Consider the following 22,901-nt stretch of genomic DNA (forward strand, 5'->3'; position numbering starts at 1 on the left):
TGCGGATCAAATTCTCCAAAGGGAAAAGCAGCCACTGGCCTCAAGCCCAGATCTACTGCAAGACCACGCTCATAGAAACCGCCTGGCCTGTAAGAAGTAGTGAAGGAGGCTGGGCTGCTCATTTTAACTTTACTAAGTGCTGCCCTCAATCTAAAGATGTATGTAAATGATTTTCTATTAGTGAGTTCAATGATTTACTTGATTGGTATGCTAGAATCAGAATGCCTAAAAAAGCTTAACCAAACACTAACAAACCATTCAATAACTAGAAAATCAAAGTTTTCAAGTATAGTAAAGTTTGTTCAATATAGCCTAAAGCAGAATTAAAAAGTCTTTAAGTTTGTATTGACCTTACGTACTCTATATCTATAGAGCATTAAGGGATTGATAGATAGATAGACAGATAGATAGATAGATAGATAGGACAGAATAATAGATAGATAGGACAGAATGATAGACAGATAGATAGGACAGAATGATAGATAGATAGATAGATAGACAGATAGATAGACAGACAGACAGACAGATAGATAGATAGAGTGAGTGTGTGTGTGTGTGTGACAGAATGATAGACAGATAGATAGGACAGAATGATAGATAGATAGATAGACAGACAGATAGATAGGTAGGAAGGACAGAATGATAGATAGGACAGAATGATAGATAGATAGACAGATAGATAGGACAGAATGATAGAAAGATAGATAGATAGATAGGACAGAATGATAGATAGACAGATAGATAGGACAGAATGATAGATAGATAGATAGGACAGAATGATTGATAGATAGATAGGACAGAATGATTGATAGATTGATAGATAGATAGGACAGAATGATTGATAGATTGATAGATAGGTAGATAGATAAGACAGAATGATTGATAGATAGATAGATAGACAGATAGATAGGACAGAATGATATAGATAGACAGACAGATAGATAGATAGACAGATAGATAGGACAGAATGATTGATAGATTGATAGACAGATAAATAGGACAGAATGATTGATAGATATATAGACAGATAGGACAGAATGATAGATAGATAGCTAGCTAGATAGACAGACAGATAGATAGATGACAGAACGATGGATGATGGATAGATAGATGAGTCTTTAAGAGTTAGCCTTGACTCAGAACATTAAAAAACGTACGAATACTATAATAAATTATATTATAATAAATAATAATTATAAAATATAATAAATATGAAATATTTTTCATTAAACAACTCCTTCAATGAAGGTGGTTCTGAAGTAAACCCAGCTCAGAACATCATCACGTCTCACACCCTGCTAAAATCAGCCACCGTTTACCTGAGCCAAGAATTCTGCCACAAGCTTTTATTTCAGAGTGGCACCTTCCTCGATCTCAAAAACCATGTTTCACTTCAGGCTGCAAATATTGCCAACTTTACAGATAATATTGTGTTTTCATGTAGTGTTAAAAAAAGAAAAATCATTCCAAGCAGCTCGGCTTCACGTTCAGAGGTGCGTTTGAATCACAGGCTGCAGTGGAAGAGTTCAGAACCCATCTGTTTATGTCCATATGCGTAACAGCAATGAAAACTGTGGTAACTTCTATTCCGGGCTGACACACACACAAATTCCATAGTCCTCCTTCAACTGGTAGTGTAAAAACCAAAAGTGCTTCGTTTATCTGCATAGACTTAATGTGTTCGCTATTGTCAAATGAGCCAGATTAGGTAGAAGAGTTCAAATAAATAGTTTCAAACGTGAAAAGTGCTTGTCACCGGTTAACGCATAGCTGTGAGGCATTAACGTACAGCATTCTCATATAGTTCTCTTACAGCATAATAGAATATCTCAGCCAATATCAACTCTTAGTATCTGATCATCCGAGCTTTCTACTGTCGTTTGGCAAAACACAAGGAGGGAGACAGAAAGTTCTTTGGGGACGTATAAAAGCTAACTGCAAAAGTAAGCTAGCATTCAGCTGGTAGATTTTTTCTTACATATGTTAATGAGATCTCCTTGAGAAATTAGGGGGAAAAAAAGAAATAAAGACAAACTAGGATTATTCCTTCAGGATCAAATGATAGAGACAGCTGCTAAGATGAAAGCGTGTGGAATCCAGATGGCACATGGCTGCTGAGTTTACAATGGTCTCCCCTCCAGCGATACGACCACATTTCCACCCAACTTCTCTGCCAGGGTTGAGCGGTCCTGAATGTCGTCTAAACCATTAACCTGCCATTCGTGTTTGATACCTGGAAAAGAACGCGTGATTGCATTAGATTTCAAATAAAAAGTAGTGTACTACTGGAGTGTTTTGTTTCAATGTGAATATGAACTTATGTGTGCTTTCTTTGTTTCTGATCTTATTGTGATAGATTCTATCTACTGTATATATATATTTTATATATACATAACTTATTTTTTTACTTTTTTTCTATTTTACGGTCTGTATTTTATATATTTGTTCTATTTATACATCTTGTATATTAACTACTAACTTTAATATATAATAATATAATATAATTGAACAATATTTAACATTTTAAATGTCATATATATATATATATATATATATTCAAAACATTTCTTGTGTCAGTTACATTACCCATATAGATTAACCATTACCTTTAATATATAATACATATAACAGTAAATAGTTAACCTATCTTTAATATATATATTAACTATAATATTTTTTATATTTTAGAGTATTTTATATATATATATATATATATATACATACTGGTTATATATTAGTTATTTGGTGTCATAGCAATGTATTGAACAATCATCACTCAGGACCCAGCATCCAGATACTATCTGTTTTATAAAGACGCATTATGGGTATTATTAGTGAATATGACTGTACTCACCTGTAAACTTCTTCTTAATGGCATCTTTTGAGCTAGCGTAAATCATCTTGCTTTTTAACGGCGCACCTTCAGGGGCCCTGTAATCAAAAACATCAATGCTGAGTACACATGCAGAGAAAGAAAGAAAGAAAAATGAATTGACTTGTGTATTTTGTGTATAGCAGAACTGAAAAGCAACAATTTATTATTGTTAACTGAAGCTTTTATATAAATGAAAACTATAATTCCATCAATTAAAATAAAAATAATTAATTAAAAAAATAATTATGTTGGATGGTCTGGTTTAATTCATTTCAGAAGCCTGACGTTAAACTATCAGTGCATTCTAAAAACAAAAACAACAACAACAACAACAACAATTCAACCAGTTAGACAAGTTTACTTCTTGTATGTGTTGCTATAGACAGATCAAACAAGTCATAAGAAATAAAAAAATGGAACTAATACTTAAAATAAAAAAATTAAAACATTTATAGTGCTTTTCCAAATATACAAATTTAATAAAACCAATTGAATAACAATTCAAACTACCTAAACTAAAATCTAAATTCCAATAAAATGCATAAATAAATTAATAAATGCATATAATAAAAAAATGCATAAATAAATAAATACAATAAAAAAACAAAAATGTATCTGTTATTATGGTTGCAAAGGGGCGGAAAATTTCCAAAACATCTTGGAAAGTTTCCAGAAATTTACCAGAAATTTTACGCCCCTTTGCAATCCTAATAATTATCTTGCCAGTCAGACTACATACCAAAATATGAATACCAAGTCTTCTTTCTTGGACTCTTTAGTTTCATAAGTGGCATCGTATAAGCCGTATCTGCAGTCGTTAAGAGGTAGGAGCTTCACGAAGCAGGCGTAGGGGTCATCGACAGTGTCTCCAATGTCTCCGACTAAGATATGCTTGCCCTCTTCTACGACGATCTTCTTCTTGTCATCGCTGAGGCAGAACAGCACTGCCTTTTTGCGCTTTTTCACCTCGTCTGAGGACGAGGACTTCCGTACTTTCATGTCATTGAAGACTTTGATGACTTCATCACTGACTGTGACACCAGAGGCCTGCGATGAGGATGGGATTGAGATAAGTACAGACAGCTGATACGAAAACAGCACGTCTACATATTTGGATGTCCAAACTCTAACCAGCATCAACCATAGTAAAAAATAACAACTGTATGAATCCACCAGGTAATATTAGAGATCTGGATCACCTCACTGGCATTGAGTGATCCAGTGCTGCTCACAAACCCTGACTCACGTAAGTGCTGCGCATAGCCAGCTGGTCTGTCACTACAGTTCAAATCTCACTCCCGGTCCAAAATGGAGTCATAGTGGGGTGCCTGGGCCACGATACAACTAGCTCCTCCTGAGACTTTTTAAATACATTTGGATTCATGATCAATGACACTTCACCCTCAACACAAATGAGGCCCTTCGAAGTTTGAACGGTGCATTAATCCATTGAAACAAAACAGTGATTAATGTCAAATGAACATTACTACTCGCATGCCATTTTAAAATGTATTCCTCAAACCGCACTGGTAACTTATTACCATGTATTTTTATTTTTCTCCTAGCAACTGACTAGTACCTACTTTTACTGGCAATTATTCATGATATCACTTATTAGATATTATTAGAGGATTCAAATTAAATATTAGAGGAATAAAATGGGATATTAATAAGATGATTGCTATAGATTCAGATAAGAACTTAATTAGATATTAGTACTACTTATTCTTTGGATACCATTAACTACTCCAATTGCACTTAAATAAATAAATAAATCGTACTTGCTTGTATTTGTCTTGTTTACCAGTACAAATATTTAAACAATTTTAAATTAGAAGCATTATCATTTTAAAAATAAGATTTTTTTTTTTAGAAAAAACTCAAATAATTAATAGATAGTAATATATAAACCATATAAATAATAAACAAAATAATATCAACCTAGTTTCTTACTAGTATCTTTTATTGGATATAAGCAGCATCTGATTTTTCTTAACTTTTTAGAATAATTTATTTTGCACTTATTATAATGTCTAGAAAAATGGCTACTTGACAGTGTTTTGTTTTTTTTACAAACAACTATTATAAATTACAATTACTACACATACTTGTAACAAAATAATGACCACTGACTATTAAAGTACTGCTAAACATGAGGTTAGTAGTTAGAAAAAGTACTGAATAGGTAATATTATTTAATTAAGTATTTAGTGCATTTTTCATATATTCAATACTGAATAAACAAGTAGTGTCAACTCTTGTAATAGTTACTAGTATCAAAAGTACTAGTTAGTGTGAAGTAGTTAACAGTGAGTGAACAGGCAGTCATGGCGCAGGCGCACACACGCGCTCTGAGCAGCTGGTGTGGAGCTGCGACTCTCTCACTCACACTACGGCCACTAAATCCTACTGAATCATGAACAAGTAGCCGAATTCACTTCCCATGACGCACATTAGGCATCTGACAGCAATAAACAGCTCGTTCTGATCTAAGTATTATCGTAGGAGTCCATCAGTTCAAGTCCCGATGATTTATTTCTCCAGCACCCGTGAGAAAAAGTTGGAGAGGCGCGCGCTCAGAGTGATTAAAACACCGGCTAAAATTAGCTTAAAATGGCCGCTTCGGGCTACAGGCCTGAGATATAGATTCATATCAAACTAAAACAGATTTTGGTAACCACAAAATCAACTTAGAGCCGTAAGGAGCTTTATATTCTTTAACCGGAGCGCATACAATCACGGACCTCGCGACAGCGCCGCGTTACATTCCTGCCGGAGCTGAAAACGTGACCGTTACCAATCAAGTTTGACAGAAAGAGTTTCAAAATAACATTATAACATCTGTTATGAATTAAGAATGAACGATGTGTGAGAGAAGACCTATGCTTACCATGCTGTCCGACGAAATGAATCAGTGAACGATTATTTTCTTGGTACTTCTATCTGGGAATGTGAACAGCCGAGACAGTGCGCGAGAGAGAGAGAGAGAATTAGCTTAAAATGGCCGCTTCGGGCTACAGGCCTGAGATATAGATTCATATCAAACTAAAACAGATTTTGGTAACCACAAAATCAACTTAGAGCCGTATAGAGCTTTATATTCTTTAACCGGAGCGCATACAATCACGGACCTCGCGACAGCGCCGCGTTACATTCCTGCCGGAGCTGAAAACGTGACCGTTACCAATCAAAAGTTTGACAGAAAGAGTTTCAAAATAACATTATAACATCTGTTATGAATTAAGAATGAACGATGTGTGAGAGAAGACCTATGCTTACCATGCTGTCCGACGAAATGAATCAGTGAACGATTATTTTCTTGGTACTTCTATCTGGGAATGTGAACAGCCGAGACAGTGCGCGAGAGAGAGAGAGAGAGTGAGTGTGTGTGTGTGTGTGAGAGAGAGAGAGAGAGAAAGCATTGCACAGCCGCAGTGAAGGGCTGATCGAGCACGTGCAGTCATTGGGACACTTGGAAATGAAGCGGACAAATATGTGCCACACATTTGAATTACAACTTGGCATAATATTGTTTAAAACAATAACTTAAATGTACTGAAAATATGACGTTACCCGTCTAACAAACTTCTAAGTCTTGAACAGTACCCAAGACATTTGACTTCAAATAAGAGCAATATCTAGCAATTGTTATATCTGAGATAATATATTCATCATATCTGTTCATGACTAAATTAGCTTACTCATTAGTAGTTGAAGGCACATGAGCTGATGATTTGTTATAAACTTTCAAATACCCGTATGCTACGTTATATACAGTGTACACATTTTAAATGGAAAAAGCCGATATTTGTTAATTTTTTTTTCTTCACTTAAAGTGCAGCTAACTCCAAATGTATACAATTTATGCATAACTGAAAATCAGTGATGAACACAAGTGGTCAAGCCAAATATTAACAATTTATTTTACATAGAGAAAAAAAAAAAAAAAAGATTTACACATCAGGTAAAATTAATCTTAAGACCCATGAGAGGAAAACTGATTCATACAGCTTTCTGATGGAGAGACACAACCTATAAAGACAATTTTATAAATAAAGCAAGCAAATTATATCCAAATCTAAATAAATACCAAAAACTGTAAAAGGAAGCAACAAAACAGGATGATTTGGTTTCTACGTAGTGTTTATGCAAGCTAGGGACCTGAACAAAAGAACTGAGTTTATCTTTACAACTACAAAACAGAAATTCTATTAGTTCCTTTGAGCTGCGAGACTTAATTTATTGTCAAAATGGAGACTCCGGTCTGTAAAAATCTATTTTAAAGTGCAGCTAACTCCAAATGTATACAATTTATGCATAACTGAAAATCAGTGATGAACACAAGTGGTCAAGCCAAATATTAACAATTTATTTTACATAGAGAAAAAAAAAAGAAAAGATTTACACATCAGGTAAAATTAATCTTAAGACCCATGAGAGGAAAACTGATTCATACAGCTTTCTGATGGAGAGACACAACCTATAAAGACAATTTTATAAATAAAGCAAGCAAATTATATCCAAATCTAAATAAATACCAAAAACTGTAAAAGGAAGCAACAAAACAGGATGATTTGGTTTCTACGTAGTGTTTATGCAAGCTAGGGACCTGAACAAAAGAACTGAGTTTATCTTTACAACTACAAAACAGAAATTCTATTAGTTCCTTTGAGCTGCGAGACTTAATTTATTGTCAAAATGGAGACTCCGGTCTGTAAAAATCTATACAAAATAGTAGTCTAGAAATGCAGTTGAAGTACAAAAAAAAAAAAACCCAAAATGCACCATTTTGAAATTGCAGACAAAAACAAGGCTTTTTGTCCCGAGTTACTACGTGAACACAAAAATAACTTTTCAGAAAACAGTGCAAATATTTTTTTCTTTACAGCACAGTTGTTTTTCCTTTTCTCCTGCTAGTGAAGGACTTATACTTCGCTCCATAGGATTAAAGGCCGATTTATAGTCCTGTCACTGGCTGTGAAGATACACGCCGCTTGATATCCGCTGCTTGAGTGCCGTTTTGCTTGCACACTGAACATTGCAAATAAAACTGTGAACAAGAGCTAGGTAGAATTTTTAATGAGTCACACCACACTGGAATGTTCATGAACATTCCACAAATGCTACGGAACAACATAATTAGACAGCGGATTATGAACTGGCCTTCATTCTGAGCCAGTTGGTGTATTTGTGTGGAAGACGGGCTTTTGTTTACATCCGTGGCTGTTTCTGTGGAGGGGTCATGCGTTCAGTCAGGCCGAGTCTCTGAAGCTCAGAATGGAAGAAGGCCTGGAGCCGTAGACCGGCTTTTGCTTCGTTGGTGTTACTTGGGTTGTACTCCAGACAGTTGGAAAACATGAGCTCCACATCCTTAATATACTCCGCTATGAGATTAATAACACAAAAGAAACTACATTTAGCAATGATTCATGTTGTGCGACTATCAAGCTATTAAAGTGGTTTAGATATGGTTCATTCTAAATTACGTCTTGATATACTCGAGTGGATATTTCAACTTGTTTAAAAAGAAAAAAAACTTCAACCTTCAATTCTTACCAGCAGTTTGGTATTCACAGTTGTTGACCTTTTCCCTGATTGTGCTCAAGGCGATGGGTTTTTTGATTATGTCATAGTAATCGGGCACCTGGAAAAATGTGTGCAATAAAAATATAAAAGTCATTAAAACCATGAAAATAATGCCTCGGTGCAAAACTGGGATAGTGAGATGTCACAGAACAACTGCACAGATTATTTAGGAGTACAGCTGGTCGTAAAGTAAGCATGAATGGGAGCTCCATGGCCTTGTTACAGAGAGGTATAAGTGTGTACTTCTAAATGCACTACCTGAGTTCTAGACACCAGTTTCTTGAAGGGCCAGCTGTCCTCGTGTCTGACCAGGTCCACAGTGAGCAGCTCACAGGCTGACAGCTCGTGTACGCCTAAGTTTCTCACTGAGATTCGACGGTTGGATGAAGTGGTGGTTGGAGCCAAGACGATCTTGGCTTTTGGGGAGACCTCTGCTGGAGAAACAGTGGCAAACCAAAATACATGTGAACAAGAAGTCTTGGAGAAAATGAAACGGGAAAAACAACAGGTGTCTGCATTCAGTTAAATATCAAGTATGCCATTTTTTTTGTGTCATTTTCTTCAATCCAAGCCCGATATAAAATTTAGGGAAAAAACATTGGCATTTACATGGAATTTTGTTCCATTTGTTCCCTTTTTCATACTGTATCCTATAACACCTTTTTTCTGTCACAAGATAAAAATGGCAATCATGTCTTTTTATCTCACAATTGTGACTTTTACTCAAATCTTAGTTTTTATCTCCATTTAATTTTTTTGCAAAAAAAAAAGAGAACAAGTCAGAATTGTGAGACAAAAAGTCTCAATTAGCTTTTTTATTTTTCATTATGTTCCTAAACAAAGAAAAAAAGTAATTACAATGTCAGAATTCTGAGAAAGTCAATTGCGAGATGTAAATATTTTATAACTTGCGATTGAGAGACAAACTCTCAATTCTAAGAAAAAGTCAGAATTGTTACATATAAACTTGCAATTTCACGAAAAGTAGTCCAAATTGTGAGATTACCATTTTTATTTTTATTCCATGCCAGAAATAAAATTGTGAGATGTATACATACAATTTTGAGTACATTTTATTTTGCATTCTGTGGCGGAAACAAGCTTCCAGAGTATCCTACTTTGATGTGATGCAGTAAATTAAATTTCCTTTATGTTAATCAGATTTTTGTTTTTTTCCCCCCTTTTTTGAGTGAATTCACTGAAACTCCTTACCAGTAATGGGTCTCTTCCTAGAGTCTGTATTTTCTGCTGCAGGACTGGACTGGTTGGATTTGGCTGTTGTGCCATCGGCGGGCACCTCTAGACTAAGACGAGCACTGGAGCGGCTTCCTGCCCGGGGAGGGGGTTTGCAATTAGACACCGGGGTAGACTTCTTCCCTGAGTTTTTGGAGCCTCCTTTATTAGAAGCAGGCTGGCTCTGTTTGGGTGTGTTCTGCTGCGAGCGAGTCGTGGAATGACTTGATTCAGCCTGTTTTGATCTGGTGTTCAAACGACCTCCTTTATTGCTCTGGAGAGGAAGTTTGACAGGAGCCTTCTTGGGCACACTGTTAAATAAATGAGAAAAAAGAAAACAACTTTCACAATATCCTTCTGCATGAAATGAGTAAACCTGCAAGAAAAATTATCAAAAAAAAAAAGCCAAGTCCACTAACTTTTCCTCCTCTGACTGTTCTTCTTCCGACTCAACTTCTTCCTCTTCTGATTCTTCTTCCTCTTGTTCAGACTCCTCCTCTTCCTCCATATCTTCTTCAGAGTCAATAGAGGAACGCTGCCGTGAGTTGATTCTGTGGGAGCGCTGTTTGGGGCGGCACTCAGGGCAGAACCAGTCTTCAGAAGGAACAGCCTGTAAAACAAATGAAGGAAGATCAAACTTTCGTCTTAAACTCAGAAGTTTAAGAGATTTTCTATTTACCAATAAATATACAATAATTTAATAACAGATTGCTGATATACATGTCTATTTTCCTTTCCTTTTTTTGTCCTTGGCTGCATGTGTTAGTTTATACGTACACACTTTACGTCTGCATGGCAAGTCAGGGTTTCTGAAAAAGAACAGTTATTAAGGGGTCCACTAAATAAAACCTTCCAAAAACTATGGTTCTCACCTTCAGTTTTGGCCGAACACAGAAGATGTGATAGCCTCTGTCACAGGCGTCACAGAGAAGCATGTTCTCAGCGTCTCCTTTCCTACGGCACACCTTACAACGGGCATTGAGGATGGATTTGGCCCAGACTACACTGCGCTCAAGTGTGGAAAGATGCAGGAAGACCTGCGACAAGCTGGAGCAGGCCAACAAAGACGCACACCTTACAACGGGCATTGAGGATGGATTTGGCCCAGACTACACTGCGCTCAAGTGTGGAGAGATGCAGGAAGACCTGCGACAAGCTGGAGCAGGCCAACAAAGACTCACGCCAGCGTTCTTGCACAGTCTTCACCTGCCGCCCACTTTCACTGCCATCTGTTGAGGAAAACAGGTTTAGTAATGATAATTTAAACCAACATGTGCTTAAAGAGAAAAAAAAACTTTCAGTTTTTTGGTAAACAAATCTTACCATCTTTCTCACTGGACTGGTCGTCATCTTTCTTTTTATCCTTTTTCTTTAACTTCTGGTCTTTCTTGGCATCGTCATCACCTGATTAAAAACAAAACATTCAGAAATAAGAGCCTGTGGATTAATTGATTCAAAAATTAAACAAAAACATGTTCCTACAAACAAAATTATCCATATAGTTTTCAAGAACACACACTTAAGCCGCCTTTCCACTGTCTCCAACATTTGAATACGATTGTCGCATTCCTCCCCCTAGTGGCAGTCGCACAGAACTTTCAACTTACCTCAGCTTATTCACCACGATTTTAATGAATATAATGAAATGTTTGAATATATCCACACAAAACCACCAAATAAAAACACCATAGTTTTTAATAGGTTTTATGGGGCTAATCAACGTTAATAATGATAAAATAATTATTTCTGCCATAATTATTCTAAACCGCCATTTTACAGAAATGGTTTACAGAATAACGTTAAAATGGAAAAATATTGGTAACCTCGCACTCAGTTTTGATTAGAATACATCACATCTGGTTGGGCGGCCGCATACGGTCTAGCTGCAGAAGTTTAAATATTTTAATGCATCCGAGCTCAAATCAGATCTGAAATTTCCGCATATGCATATGACTGGAGTTCCACGCAGCTCCCGCACAACTCTACATTGGAAATGAATGACTTCCGGTCTATCACTTGTCAGAGGTAGTGGAAAGGCGGATTTATACCGTCAAAGTTTCAGAAGAACCATAGAAGTAACAGATCTTACCTAGCGGCGCTTTCAGGAACTTGCGCTCTATGCCCTGCTCTATCTGTGCAAGAGCCTGTGCCAAAAAGTGGACAATGTTATTGACAGGCTGTGGTGTGCACACAGTAGAGGACATGGCACTCTGACCCTCTGCCTTCAATTCTTGCAGCCTAAAAACAAGAAAAACACCATCAATTCACACAATCGCAGACACTACTGCAAATTCTGTTAGCTTGTAGGAGCATCAGACTCTGTTTGAACACACAAATAAAAATACACGGGTAACAAATATTAAAGTGAAATAACCTGTCTTTGACTCTGACGTGATTCTCATCAATTTCCATTGGCTCCTCTTCTTCGTTGGTCAGCCCGTTCTCTTTAGACTCAGAATTTAGCAGTTCATAGTTCCCGTTTTCCAGTGCGGCTCTCCATGAGTTTCTGTCCATCACCTTTTCAGGGTAAAGAGGGGAAAAAAAGGGAAGGGGAAAAAAAACAGGTTACCATTAACAAACATCCAGATCAAGCCACATCACTATAAGAAATACAATATTTACAGCTATGGAATGTGGTCGACACAATCAACATACTTTAATTGCCCCCAGAGTTCCCTGATAGATGCGGTCCTCAATATCCAGTAGTAGATCTCGGAGACGATTCTCCATGAAGCGCTCAGCAGGTACAGTGCTTTGTGGGTAAGATGGGCCAGCTTTTGGCTTTAAAGTACTTCCTTTGGTCTCTGGCAGGGATTCATCTGCATAATAAATTAAATATAGTACAGTTTGAAAAAAATAATAATTCATTTTTTCTATTATGCTCATCAAGGCTGCATTTATTTGATCAAAAATATAGCAAGAGAAATAGTTAAATATTATTACAATTTAAAATAACCATTTTCTTTTTAAAATATATTTCAAAATGTTATTTATTCTTGAGATGACAAAGCTGAATTTTCAGCAGCCATTACTTCAGTCTTCAGTGATCCTTCAGAAATCATTCTAACATGCTGATTTGGTGCTCAGGTATCACCAGTAATTACTGATTATCATTTATTATTAATGGTTCAATTACAGTACCTGAGTGATAGTACCGCTGAGCAGCTTTGCTATCCATCAGTTGAACAATTCGCTCCTTCTCCTGCAGCAAAGTCTCTTTAAGGCTGCTCTCTCTGCGTCCACGAGGGTTCAGAGCCTCTATGAGCTGCTCCACCTCCTCAGGTGTGCTGTAGAAGAACCACTGATTGGGCCGGTTGACTGGCGGCGAGGTGTTCTGGACCAGCACCGGCTCCTCAGTGGTGGCATCGGTCTTAACTGGGCTCTTGGCTGAGAAAAGCTCTTCTATTTTGGGTTCGGGAGTAGGACGGGGCTCTAGCATGTCCTCTGTCAGGGCAAAGAAGTCCTCCTCGACAAACAGTGCACCAGCAGAAGGGAAAATCCAGTAGCGGCGATAAAGGCGGTCGCGGCCGAGAGGCAGGATGTAGGTGCAGGCCATAGCTTTCTGAATGCGCTCCAGGAGCTCTTTCTCTTTGAGCTGCTGTTGTTGTAACTCCTCTGGGCTCAGACTGTCTTTCGTTTCAACCTCACCAACCTGCTTCTCTTTTGGCGTGTCATTGGTTTTCTTTACTGGAAAACAAAAATAAAGGAATTCTATAGATATTTGCAACAGAATTTAAACAACCATTTCTTAGGGCGAGCAAGAACTGATAAGATGTCTTCTCTTAAAGGGTTAGTTCACCCAAAAATTAAAATTCTGTCATTAATTACTCACACTCATGTCATTCCAAACCCGTTAAGACCTTCGTTTATCTTCGGAACACAAATTAAGATATTTTTGATAAAATCTGAGAGCTCTCTGACCCTCCCTAGACAGCAATGCAACTGCAATGTTCCCATTCACAATTTACCTGCATTGGCCGCCCAGGTAGAGCTTATGTATGAGAAACACTGCAGAATTTTCATTTTTGGGTGAACTAACCCTTTAAATCCAATAAGTCACTTTGGATAAAAGTCATAAATCAAGCTCAACATCTTTCATACCACTTGCATGTTTGTTTAAAGGGGTCATTTGACGTTGCCAAAAAGAACATTATGTTTTGTATTTGGTGTAATGCAATGTGATTATGCGGTTCAAGATTTAAAAAAAAAAAACATTTTCCACATAATGTACATTATTATATACATATAACTTTTATAAAGAATATCTCTTTGGGTTTGAGACTTTAGTCTTTGCAACTTTAGGGATCTTATCCATGCACGAACAGCTTGAAACACTCCAAAGAGAAAGGAAAACTTGAAATGGCATCATATGACCCCTTTAACTATTTTTTCCCTTTCAAACAACATGCACTGATAAATCGATCATAATAAGACCAAGAATGTATCAAAGTAAACTGATGCGATACTTCTGCTGATACCTTTTTTAGATTTAGCTGGTTGCTCCTCCTCATCCTCAGTGTTTTGCTCAGCATGACCTTCCTGACTTTCTGTGCTGGTGTCCATCTCCTCTCTACAACCAACAGACAGAGACAAGTTTAATCAAATATGTGGACTGGAATGTAAGCGGTGTCCCAAAACCCAGGGATTGAATATTGAGAAAGGATTATTGGTTCAGCTTACCCTGCCACATGTTCTCCATTTCTTGCCTCCTCTTTGAGTTTTTCATGTTTTTCTTTTAATTTCTGCTCCTGTTCCCTCAGCTTCTCCTCCTTTCTTTTTCGAACCCTGGAATATGGAGATGCAACTATTAGTTTCTAAGATGCTGATAGATAGTAGGGCTGTCAAAATAGCTGAAAAACTAAATTCAATTTTTTTTTACTTAAATATTACCAATATATTCGAATTTAAAAGGCATAATTTCAGTTGGGGGAAAAAAAGCTGCTGGCTTCTCTCCTGAGGCCACAAGAGAGCAAAATATTATGCACGTTTTTTCAAAGCAGGGCTCACAATTTCAAAATCCCTGGTAGACCTTCGGGCAGGTACTCTTCAGATTTTGGTAGCATGAAAAATAATTTAACTAGCCCAAATAAAAAAGACCTTTATTTATTTATTTTTTTAAATACAGAAAATCTGATAGGAGTTTAAAAACGTCAATCAAAAATATTTTCAATACACAAATATCGGTTCCCTTCAGATACATTCAAATAAAGACATCCGCGCCACGTTTTGACTTGAAACATGCAGCGCTCATATTTATTCAATGACATCGACTTGTCTTTCGGTACCCAACTGTAAAAGCTCTTGGAATTATAATTAAGACATTTCTTATACCATTTAACATTTAAAACTTTTAATGGCATTAAGTTTGATACAACTCATGTTAGGAGTTTATAAGGACCCGCGGGAGATCTGCATTTAAGATAGCCTGTCGGGCAGAGTGGTGATACATTTTGGTAGCCCGACTGGAAAACACAATAGCCCCGGGACCACGGGCTAGCGATTTTGCGAGCCCTGCAAAGCCTAATAAAATAACATGACTATCTTTGCATAATGTTTAAAATAATGCTTATAATTGTTTAAGCAACTTTATTAATTATATATGGTTTATATGTATAGTTTAATACAAAGGACTGAAAACCAATCACAAAGAGTACTTTCTTCATTTAAAAACTTGATGAAAACCGCCATAAAGTCTTGAGACATGTTTTTTTAAAAGTTGAACTAACATTAATTTTACATAGCTTTCTAAACATGCGGCTCTCTTCTGCGAGACACGAGTGCAACGGTGACAGATGTCCCTCTAGAAAATGCGATAAATATGCGTTCTGTGTGAACGGCTTGGTTTCGGTTTCGACATAAACATCTTCCCCGCATTGATTGTTCTCTTTTTCTGCAATATTTTGAATGAACAACGTAGCAGCGCCGCATCTAGTGGGTTCAACTGGACAGGCTAACAAAAGCATTAAAATTCAATGACACTTACATCGTCGTTGCCTTTCGTGTGCCACTGATAAGGCTGCCTGACGCACACCTAAAATTCGAATGCAATGTTTTTGCATTCGAATGTGGATTTTTATTTTAAATTCGAAAAAAAAAAAATGCACAGCCCTAATAGATAGGTATAGGTCTATGTAAAACAGTAATCAGGCTAGATGCCATATTGAATTTAACACAAATGAAAACAAGGCTGTGAGGGTTAAGACTTGGTCTTTACAAATGGCAAACACTGTATAAAGGCCCTAAAGGCCTTTGCACAGGTCACACAATTCCGAAATTCTCGTCCAAAATTTTTGCACTTTAAAAAATAAATACGACCTCACGTATTTGATAAGGATGATGAATCCAAAAAAACGCATACGAAAATTTAGGACATTAAATTTTCATGTCGTTTTCACAACTTAACTTTCAAAACTGTTTTATGGTGTTTTTGTTTTGTCAGCTGAACAATCAGTTCACAATCAGAACAATCACATGTTGTTAAACAACAGTACATCCATTGAACGTACTGTACTTGTATCCCTTTACAGCCCCGTTTTCATTTCTGTCAAAAATATGGCGCTACCCTAACTCTGTAGTCTATTCTGTACCTCTCTGCAGCTTCCTCTCGTTCTCTGCGATGCTGTTCAGCTTTAAGCTCTCGCAGTTCCTGCTTGGCAGATCTCTGCTCATCTGCATTGTCTTCTATAAAGTCTCTTGTAGAAACCAAAGTCAGCAGCTTTCCACACAGAGAATGCAGGATCTTCAGCTTCTCTCCTGAACACGTGAAATAATATTAGACATACTGAACAATTAGAAAATGTTGATTTTCTTAAATTCATTTTAGATAATTCTGTTTATTTTTTTTTATTATAATTTAATTTTTTGAAAGAAAGAAAAAACAACATCGAACAAAGAATAGAAAAAAAACCACTAACCAGGCAGTAGGTCATAAACAGCAGTGCAGGAGAGCTTTTTGAGCAGGCACTGGTTTGACAGACGCAGCTCCACACAGGGGTCATCTGTGGAGCCAAACCCACCCTGTTTCTGGTAGCGAAACTTTGCATTGGTGGACATGCAATCTGCCCCCGAAGCCAGGATGTGCAGCCTCAGAATCTCAGTGAGAGTACAGCTGTCCAGATCCAACTGCTTCAGACTACAGCCTGCGCAGAGAAAAGAAACATGGTTTCACTGGGTGTTTGAATTTACTGAAAGTATATATATAAAAAGGTAAAATCATTACAAAATGTCCACAATGGTCATAAAGACAGTACAGACATATTTCAGGGCACATTATCTGACCTTGGTGCAGTTGTGGCCAGGCAGCAGCAAGAGATGCCACAGCGCTGATGGCAGACTGTGTGGGGTCAGCGTCATCCTCCAGAGCTTCACTAAGATCTAAGAATAAAAATCACAGTCAAACATACCTGACTCACCAGGATACTGAAGGTAAATAACATAACACCTGAACTTTCTAGTAGTGGAAAACTACTAAAACTACTGAAATTTGGAACTATAATTAACTGAAACCACAAAAAGTGGTCAAATTCTTAAACTTATTTTATTTTAGTTAGTTGCGGAGGCAATTTATTTTTGTTTACTTTAAGTTGAAGTACTAAAATGACTAAAACTAAAATAAAAAATGAAAATTATACAGGCATAAATAAAAAAATATTAATAAAACAAAAGGCAAAAACATTCAAAGCAGCAAATAAAACTAACTAAAATTAAAATAAAAACAGAAAAAACAAATGACTTCAAAATAATAAAAACTTTAATGGTATCTCAATGATACAAAAATAACACCGCTCTGAAACTTGCACACTTTCCAAATACTGAGTATATACTAGGGGTTGTAACGATCCATATATGTATCAATATATCGATTAAATGTCTAATGATACGATGTATCGATGCCACAAGTAAAATATGGATATCTGTAGTATAAATAGACACCTTAGTTTGACACTGTCCACATTTTCACCAATGTACATCTGTGCATTACCGCCAAAGCGTGCATTCTCATTCAAACTCACGTGTCGGGACGATAAGACTGCCTGAAGGGCAAGCGTAAAAGACGCTCGGGATAGTTGACGGAATTGTCGAGCGCTTGTGAGAAGTTTTCAGCGAACAGTGACATGCGCACACATTCAAAGCGCTAATACCTAATTGAGCTCTCTTCCGCTTTTTTGTGCACGGATGAACAAATACAGACCAAATTACATCAACATGTGCACCTTGGCGAATATCCTAGTAAACAGTCAGTTAGGCCTATATCTTAACGTAAACAGTTGAGGGAAAAAAGAAAAAAAAAACGCATGTGTATCAGTATATTGGATCCGTACTTTTCTTAAAGTGAAAGCAGACTAACAGAAAACTTCTGTCAAAGAAAAAAAAAATCTCACTGATTCTTACAGAACACATTTTATAAGGATTAATCTATATAGTGAAGACTATGCAGTGTTATTTTACATTTCTGTACCTCAATTTCTTTTAGATCTACCTGAAAAACACTGTTTATTTAATTAGTGTCTCTGTTATATTATATTTATTTTCTGCTATTGCTTGTAATTTGGTGATCTGTAGAAAAGGTTTTTAGCACCGAGCCCGTAGTAGCAGCCAAAAAAAAAAGTATCAAATAAAGTTAACAGCTTCATTTTTTTCCCTACAACTGGAGTACCTCATTTGTGTCGTTTCCTAATGAGGAGTTACATTACTTTACACATTGCATATTTTAGCACAGAAACCTGAAAGACTGTCTTGACTGTTGTCATATCTTAAAATTACTGATCTTGTGTGTGACTTGATTTTTTTTTTTTCAAATATCGTATCGCTGGGTATGAGAATCGATATCGTATCGTGACGAACCATCCGATTTACACACCTAGTATATACTGGGATTTAATTTCCACCCTGGCATCAGTAAATTATATCTGTCTGTTAGATTTCATATGACAAAATTAACTTTTCCCAATTTGAAATATCTTCTTTGTAGACTCTTTTAAATAAGTTGTAACCTCTGCATCTCTGACCTTTGGCGTCCGCTTCTGCCACCTGGTCTTTGGCCACTTCCTCCTGTTCCTCTGCCAGAGCCTGGAATATGGCCGAAAGGAAGAAGAACAGCAGTTCACAGAGTGGCCCCTCAGGATCAGAGCCCACCAAGGCCTCCTCAAGAACCTCTGTAAAAAGCAACAACCCTCATCAGGAATGTTTAAAAATAAATAAATGCCTCTGACTCCAAAAAAAAATTGTAAAAGAAAAGTCAATTTGTAAGCTAGAATATTAGGACAACTCATGCTAGATTTAGCAAGTGGGAATGCCATAATATCCCATGCCTCTGACTCCAAAAAAATTGTAAAAGAAAAGTCAATTTGTAAGCTAGAATATTAGGACAACTCATGCTAGATTTAGCAAGTGGGAATGCCATAATATCCCATGGTGTAATGTGCTTATGAGCAGTAAGTGTATCTTACCCAGTGTTACGCCATCAGGGAACTCATCCTTTAGATCAAACAGCTCTCCAAATGCATTCAGGAACTCAAGCACCATCAGAGCATCTCCAAACAGCTCTGGAGGAAGACGGGTTTTCACTGGAAGTGACTTCGGCAGCTCCTGAACACAGGCAAATTTCAAAACAACATTTAGTTTGCTGCTTATGTATGCATCCAAGCAAAGATGTGTTTTATAGTATCCCCCGACATGTTTACCTTAAGGTCATCACACTCCATGTCTTCTCGAGGTTTGCTCCATAACTTCAGTCGTTCTGCATATTTTTTCTTTTCCTCCTTTAGCTTCTCTCGTTCCTGAGGCACATCACAAACAAAAGTATAACAGGTGTAAAAATTAATAAAACAAAATATAAACATTTAAAAATTACTTGACATACAGTATGTAGGACCAGGTATGAGTGAAAGACTGTAGATAAACTTTTAAAAAAGAAAAAAAAACGTCCAACTCACCCTCTCTTTCTCAACCTTCATTCGTTCCTTCTCCTCTTTCCGCCTCTGTTTCTCCTCTTCTACTATCCTCTTCATCTCCTCTCTCTTTTTCTCCTTGTCCTCTTTTTCTTTCCTTTTGGCCTCTATTAGATCTTCTCTTTCTTTCTTGAATTTTTCTTCATAATGCAAGCCATGCAAAGAAACAGCAAATGCATGCAGAATCAGATGCAGTGCATAACTGACCCCATGACAAGTCTAGTCAGTATATAACTTTGATTTTGCATTTGAAACTTACCCATGGCCATCATCTGTTCTTTCTGCTGCATCAATTTTAATTTCTCCTCAACATAATTCATCTAAAATTGGGAAATAAATTCTCATCAGAGAATTTAAAGCATAGGTCCTAAATTCTACATCAGACTGAAATTCGGTCTTAATTTAACAAATGACATGCCATGCTCCAAGTTGCAAACATTACATCTAAACACACGCAAGCACACAATAACACCGACCTCAGTTGGAGAGGCATCATTAGGACGGCGACCTCTGCACTTCCCTGGTGGACTGAAGGCAAACACTGGGGGCTCGTCAGGGAAGAAGTAGGAGAAATTGTGTTCGGCTAACTTATATTTTAGAACTGTTGATGGCTGGAAATTACAGTAACCAGAGAGGAAAAAAATCATTTAAATTGAAATTATTAAATTGGGCAACCTTGATAACTAACTAAAAATCTATCATATTTTTTTTGTTTCATTGTTGTATTTACCTTGAGTCTGACAGACCCATTTATTGGTTCACAATGCTGTTTAAGAAGCAGCTTCAATCGGTCTCGACTAAAAACGCTCTTTTTACGACTATATGATGGAAAAGCAAAAGGAGAGGGAAAAAAAATCAGTGACTTTACAATGAGTAACAAATAAGAGAAACAAAAAGACAACTATGACATTTATTCATGAATTTATCTCTAGCAAAAAGAACATTACTCACCAAATCTGAGCAGCTTTTACTACTAAAGGTTCACAACCCTCGGGGGTGACAGGCTGAACTCTGTATTTAAACGAAGATGGACTGGTGGATTTCTTCTTCTTGCTTTAGACAACAAAGCATAAAACACACAATTTAGATGAAAACCAGTACAAGCAGACACATATGAAGAATTTCATAGAAAGAAAGTTCTGAGCACTGACCCATTAGTTGGTGTTTTAGGAGAAGTGACTGTCGGCTCCTCATCACTGTCACTGATAACAATTGAATCGCCCTCTATGTGATGTTTGACATGGCCGTTGACTGTGCCATTGGAATGGGGAGGCGTAACATCCAATATTTTGCAGGGTTGCCTGTTGATCATGAAAATATTAAAATAGATTAAAACAAATCTGTGTGCATGCGTTTAGTTCCAAATGAAAAAGTGTGAACCATTAACCAATTGATAAATGAAGAACTAATGAAAACTAGACTTAATCAGAGAGCCTGGGAACCAGAATTTTACCTCAAATTCTACTAAACCGTATGTACAGGTAAAATGTTTTTAAATCTACTTTAAAGAGCAGTTCATAAGAAATTGTGAAAACTGTAAGGCTCTCTATGTCTCCCAGAACAGCCATTTATATGACCTTCTTTCTGTAAATATTATATTTATCCACGATGTAGAAAACACAACATCCCTAACTTGCAAAAAAAAAAAAAAAAACTCTAAACATACAGAATCAAGCAGGCAGTTTGGGTGTGATCTATCTGACTGACTGGATAAGACAGCAAGACTCAGCCAGACACAGACAGCGGTCTTCCTACTTGTCTTCCAAAACAGAAAGAAGAAAAAAAAAAAAAATCCCCCTCCACCCCCTGTCTACCAGTAGGGCTCCATGCTTCCTCACGTCTGGTTGTCTCTGCGAACTCTGATGATGTCTAGGGCAACTCCTTGCACTGGTGCAGCCAATCAGGGGGATTCTCTAAGCTCCACCCTATCACTTTACGTTATCTCCAAATAGCAAGGTCAGCTTGTGATGGCTGACTCTGATCCTCTCCTACAGGACGGAGCTCTGATACCCTGCCCTTCAACAGGCAAGTTTCTGGTCAAGATCAGGCTAGATTAAAACTGCTATTTCTCTGGAATTGTGCTGGGTTGGCATACTTATTTTCGAAGACTTGATAATGTACTGCATACAGAGCGGCCAAGGACTTTCAGAGCTCCAAAAGTGCTTTGTCTAGAGGAGGCAGACAAGGGTGGAGACACATCGATGAACATCTGGGTGTTTTTCTTCTGTTAAGCCATGGTCTTTTCAAAACAGTGCTTTATACAGGGTTTTTGTTCATCATTCACTACACATCATTTCTCTTTAGCACAGTTGTGGATCATCTACATAACGGTTGTTTTTTCTCGAGTAAAAAAAATAAATAAAGTAAACTGTTGTCCTAAAATTATTTTGCAATTATTTTTAATTCAAAAGACAGATCTTCAAAGATTTAACCATTATCAAAAATGGTAAAATTGTCTGAATTTGCACCACACACAAAAAAACATGCATTGCAACCAGTACAGTCAAATATGCAACATATGACCCAGTCAATCTGTTGAATCCAGGGTTTTTCATGCATAGAACATTATGAGGTGGCCACCTCAGTCAAATGTAGAGTTTGGTTCCAAAACGCTATAAATCCACTTGGATTAAAAATGTTTTCTCTTTACCAATAAAGTGGCAAGATGAAAACCACTATTATTGGTTTCAAACTTTCATAGTATCTTTAGGTTATAATAACATTAAAAATTTAAATCCAGATTTAGATTTTCAAAGATTTATTATAAAAAAAAAGATTAGTTTTTCCCCAAAATAAAATAAATCCATTAAATCAATATAAAAGTTATTTTTCATATTGAAACTGTTGAAAATACACAAAGTAAGTTGATCCACATATGACAGCCTCTGAACTTGGTCAATACTAATCTTATTAATACAGGGTTCGTACACATTTTTACCAATACATTTTCATGACTTTTCCATGACTTTTGAGACAATATTCATGACCTAAATGTTCCATTATTTTACAATAAGAATAAAAATCTTTTCAAATTATCATAGCATATGTTAACTAAAATGAATGACTATTAATGCTACTCGTTTGCTTTCTTGTTTTAGTAATAAGTACAAGCTGCAACTGCGCCAGACGTTACTCCACAGTTCACATCACTGAATATTATCATTTATTTAACTGTGTGGCCAGGATGGCCATTTTGGTGTCATTTTGTGTGTATTTTTGCTGCTTAAATGCAACAAGCTGCGCTTTAGAGCCCTGCA

General features: G+C 36.8%; 2 protein-coding genes across 3 annotated transcripts in view; both read right to left on the bottom strand.

Moving 5' to 3' along the window:
* Positions 1-1,967: 1,967 nt before the first annotated feature.
* Positions 1,968-6,282, bottom strand: cfl2 (cofilin 2 (muscle)). 2 transcript variants are annotated; one of them, XM_016274125.1, is made up of 4 exons: positions 6,155-6,282; positions 3,615-3,922; positions 2,855-2,931; positions 1,968-2,233 (listed from the first exon to the last, which is right to left on the bottom strand). In XM_016274125.1, the coding sequence occupies exons 1-4, from the start codon at positions 6,155-6,157 to the stop codon at positions 2,121-2,123; spliced, it is 501 nt and encodes a 166-aa protein (XP_016129611.1). In that variant the 5' UTR covers positions 6,158-6,282; the 3' UTR covers positions 1,968-2,120. The 2 variants fall into 2 exon arrangements, with proteins under 2 accessions (XP_016129611.1, XP_016129610.1); XM_016274124.1 differs by lacking the exon at positions 6,155-6,282 and adding an exon at positions 5,766-5,857.
* A 1,005-nt stretch (positions 6,283-7,287) lies between these two features.
* Positions 7,288-22,901, bottom strand: part of baz1a (bromodomain adjacent to zinc finger domain, 1A) — a 29,179-nt gene continuing 13,565 nt past the window's right edge. Inside the window, exons 4-29 of the mRNA XM_016274013.1 lie at positions 20,796-20,945; positions 20,596-20,697; positions 20,375-20,462; positions 20,121-20,255; positions 19,904-19,964; positions 19,630-19,784; positions 19,378-19,473; positions 19,144-19,282; positions 18,703-18,849; positions 16,973-17,068; positions 16,609-16,833; positions 16,282-16,447; positions 14,375-14,479; positions 14,173-14,264; positions 12,836-13,381; positions 12,350-12,513; positions 12,069-12,211; positions 11,784-11,932; positions 11,018-11,098; positions 10,841-10,923; positions 10,567-10,731; positions 10,114-10,304; positions 9,674-10,005; positions 8,720-8,895; positions 8,432-8,519; positions 7,288-8,259 (exon numbers count right to left, since the gene is read on the bottom strand). Of these exons, the coding sequence (XP_016129499.1) occupies positions 8,087-8,259; positions 8,432-8,519; positions 8,720-8,895; positions 9,674-10,005; positions 10,114-10,304; positions 10,567-10,731; positions 10,841-10,923; positions 11,018-11,098; positions 11,784-11,932; positions 12,069-12,211; positions 12,350-12,513; positions 12,836-13,381; positions 14,173-14,264; positions 14,375-14,479; positions 16,282-16,447; positions 16,609-16,833; positions 16,973-17,068; positions 18,703-18,849; positions 19,144-19,282; positions 19,378-19,473; positions 19,630-19,784; positions 19,904-19,964; positions 20,121-20,255; positions 20,375-20,462; positions 20,596-20,697; positions 20,796-20,945 (4,048 nt within the window). The 3' untranslated portion in view covers positions 7,288-8,086. The remainder of the gene's footprint in view (positions 8,260-8,431; positions 8,520-8,719; positions 8,896-9,673; positions 10,006-10,113; positions 10,305-10,566; positions 10,732-10,840; positions 10,924-11,017; positions 11,099-11,783; positions 11,933-12,068; positions 12,212-12,349; positions 12,514-12,835; positions 13,382-14,172; positions 14,265-14,374; positions 14,480-16,281; positions 16,448-16,608; positions 16,834-16,972; positions 17,069-18,702; positions 18,850-19,143; positions 19,283-19,377; positions 19,474-19,629; positions 19,785-19,903; positions 19,965-20,120; positions 20,256-20,374; positions 20,463-20,595; positions 20,698-20,795; positions 20,946-22,901) is intronic.

The sequence above is a fragment of the Sinocyclocheilus grahami genome, unplaced genomic scaffold (genome assembly GCF_001515645.1).
Source record: "Sinocyclocheilus grahami isolate Dianchi unplaced genomic scaffold, SAMN03320097.WGS_v1.1 scaffold84.1, whole genome shotgun sequence".
Classification (NCBI taxonomy): domain Eukaryota; kingdom Metazoa; phylum Chordata; class Actinopteri; order Cypriniformes; family Cyprinidae; genus Sinocyclocheilus; species Sinocyclocheilus grahami.